The sequence below is a fragment of the Acyrthosiphon pisum genome, unplaced genomic scaffold, assembly GCF_005508785.2.
Source record: "Acyrthosiphon pisum isolate AL4f unplaced genomic scaffold, pea_aphid_22Mar2018_4r6ur Scaffold_8872;HRSCAF=9462, whole genome shotgun sequence".
NCBI lineage: Eukaryota > Metazoa > Arthropoda > Insecta > Hemiptera > Aphididae > Acyrthosiphon > Acyrthosiphon pisum.
The window spans coordinates 1-1,380 of NW_021778890.1; the positions used below are offsets into that span (position 1 = coordinate 1).

General features: G+C 36.5%; 1 protein-coding gene across 1 annotated transcript; it reads right to left on the reverse strand.

The window, feature by feature from the left end:
- Window positions 1-7: 7 nt before the first annotated feature.
- Window positions 8-934, reverse strand: LOC103311597 (the record flags this gene model as incomplete). Its single annotated transcript, XM_008191270.1, has 2 exons — window positions 276-934; window positions 8-209 (listed from the first exon to the last, which is right to left on the reverse strand). Coding segments are annotated over exons 1-2 (861 nt in total), but the record flags the coding sequence as incomplete, so codon positions are not given.
- Between the last annotated feature and the right edge of the window lie 446 nt (window positions 935-1,380).

Consider the following 1,380-nt stretch of genomic DNA (forward strand, 5'->3'; position numbering starts at 1 on the left):
CACTTACAAGTTCTATGTGGACGGCACGAGTACTAAAACAAACGAAGACGCAAATGTAGCCCTTAGTCACTGCTGCCTTTTTTCTCAAACTGGTTTTGATTGTGATTGGACCGGCGAAATCCACTCCGCATTTTTTAAAAGCTCGACATGGTTCTAGGCGTTCCGCTGGTAAATTTCCCATTATAGGTTCCACTATAATAGGTCGGAGTCTAAAACATTTAATACATTTATGAAAAATATGTCTTGCAGTATTTCGACCGCCTATTATCCAATACTTCAATCGTGTATTGGCCAACATAGCTTGAGGACCGGCATGCATCAATTTTTCATGTTCATTTTGCAATATTAAATTTGCAATAGCGCTATTTTGAGGTATTAAAATAGGACTACGTTGAAATTGGTCTAAATATAGAGCATTTTTTAATCGACCACCGACTCTCATAATTCCATTTTCTAAAAAAGGTTGCAAATTTCTCAATTTACTGTTGTTCGGCAGAATAGAATTATTTATTAAACCATTTATTTCACTTGACCAGTAGTATGATTGTGTTATTTTGATAACGGCAATTTCAGCTGCTCGTAGTTCTTCGAGTTGAATAGGACCAATGACTTCAAGTTTTTTGACACGGATTTTAATAAAACGTAAACAATAAGCAAACACTCGTAATAATTTATTCCACGATGAATAATTTTTAATTAAGTTTTCATTTACGGGTTCTACCAATAAAGTGATTTTTTCTTTTGCTTCCGGTATTATACCGGCGTTAACGTTGATCTTTGATTTTGGCCAGTTTTCGGAATTATCGGCGAGCCAATGAGGGCCCTCCCACCATAAATCATTATTTATTATTTGATCGGCACCGCAACCGCGCGATATTAAATCGGCTGGATTGTCTTGAGTGCTCACGTGATTCCATTCATTTAACCTGGTCATATCCTGTATTTCACTTACTCGGTGAGCCACGAAAGTTTTCCACTTTGACGACGGGGAAGTGATCCAAGCTAATGTTATAGACGAGTCCGTCCAAAAATATTTATTTTTTATATTTAATTTTAATTTCGGTAAGACTTTATTTGCTAAGCGCGCGAGTATTACGGCAGCGCATAGCTCCAGGCGAGGTAGGGATATTATTTTTAACGGTGCTATTTTTGATTTTGCGCAAATAAGTTTGGTGACGTGTACATTTTTATTACTCGAACAACGAATGTATAAACATGCCCCATATGCTAATAAGCTAGCGTCGGCAAAGCCATGTATTTGTATTTCACAGTCAGTTTCGGTACCAAGATATCTAGGTATTTCTAATTCACGTAAATAATTTAAAGAACTTACATAACTTTTCCATTCTTTTTGAATTACAATCGGTACAGGCTTATCCC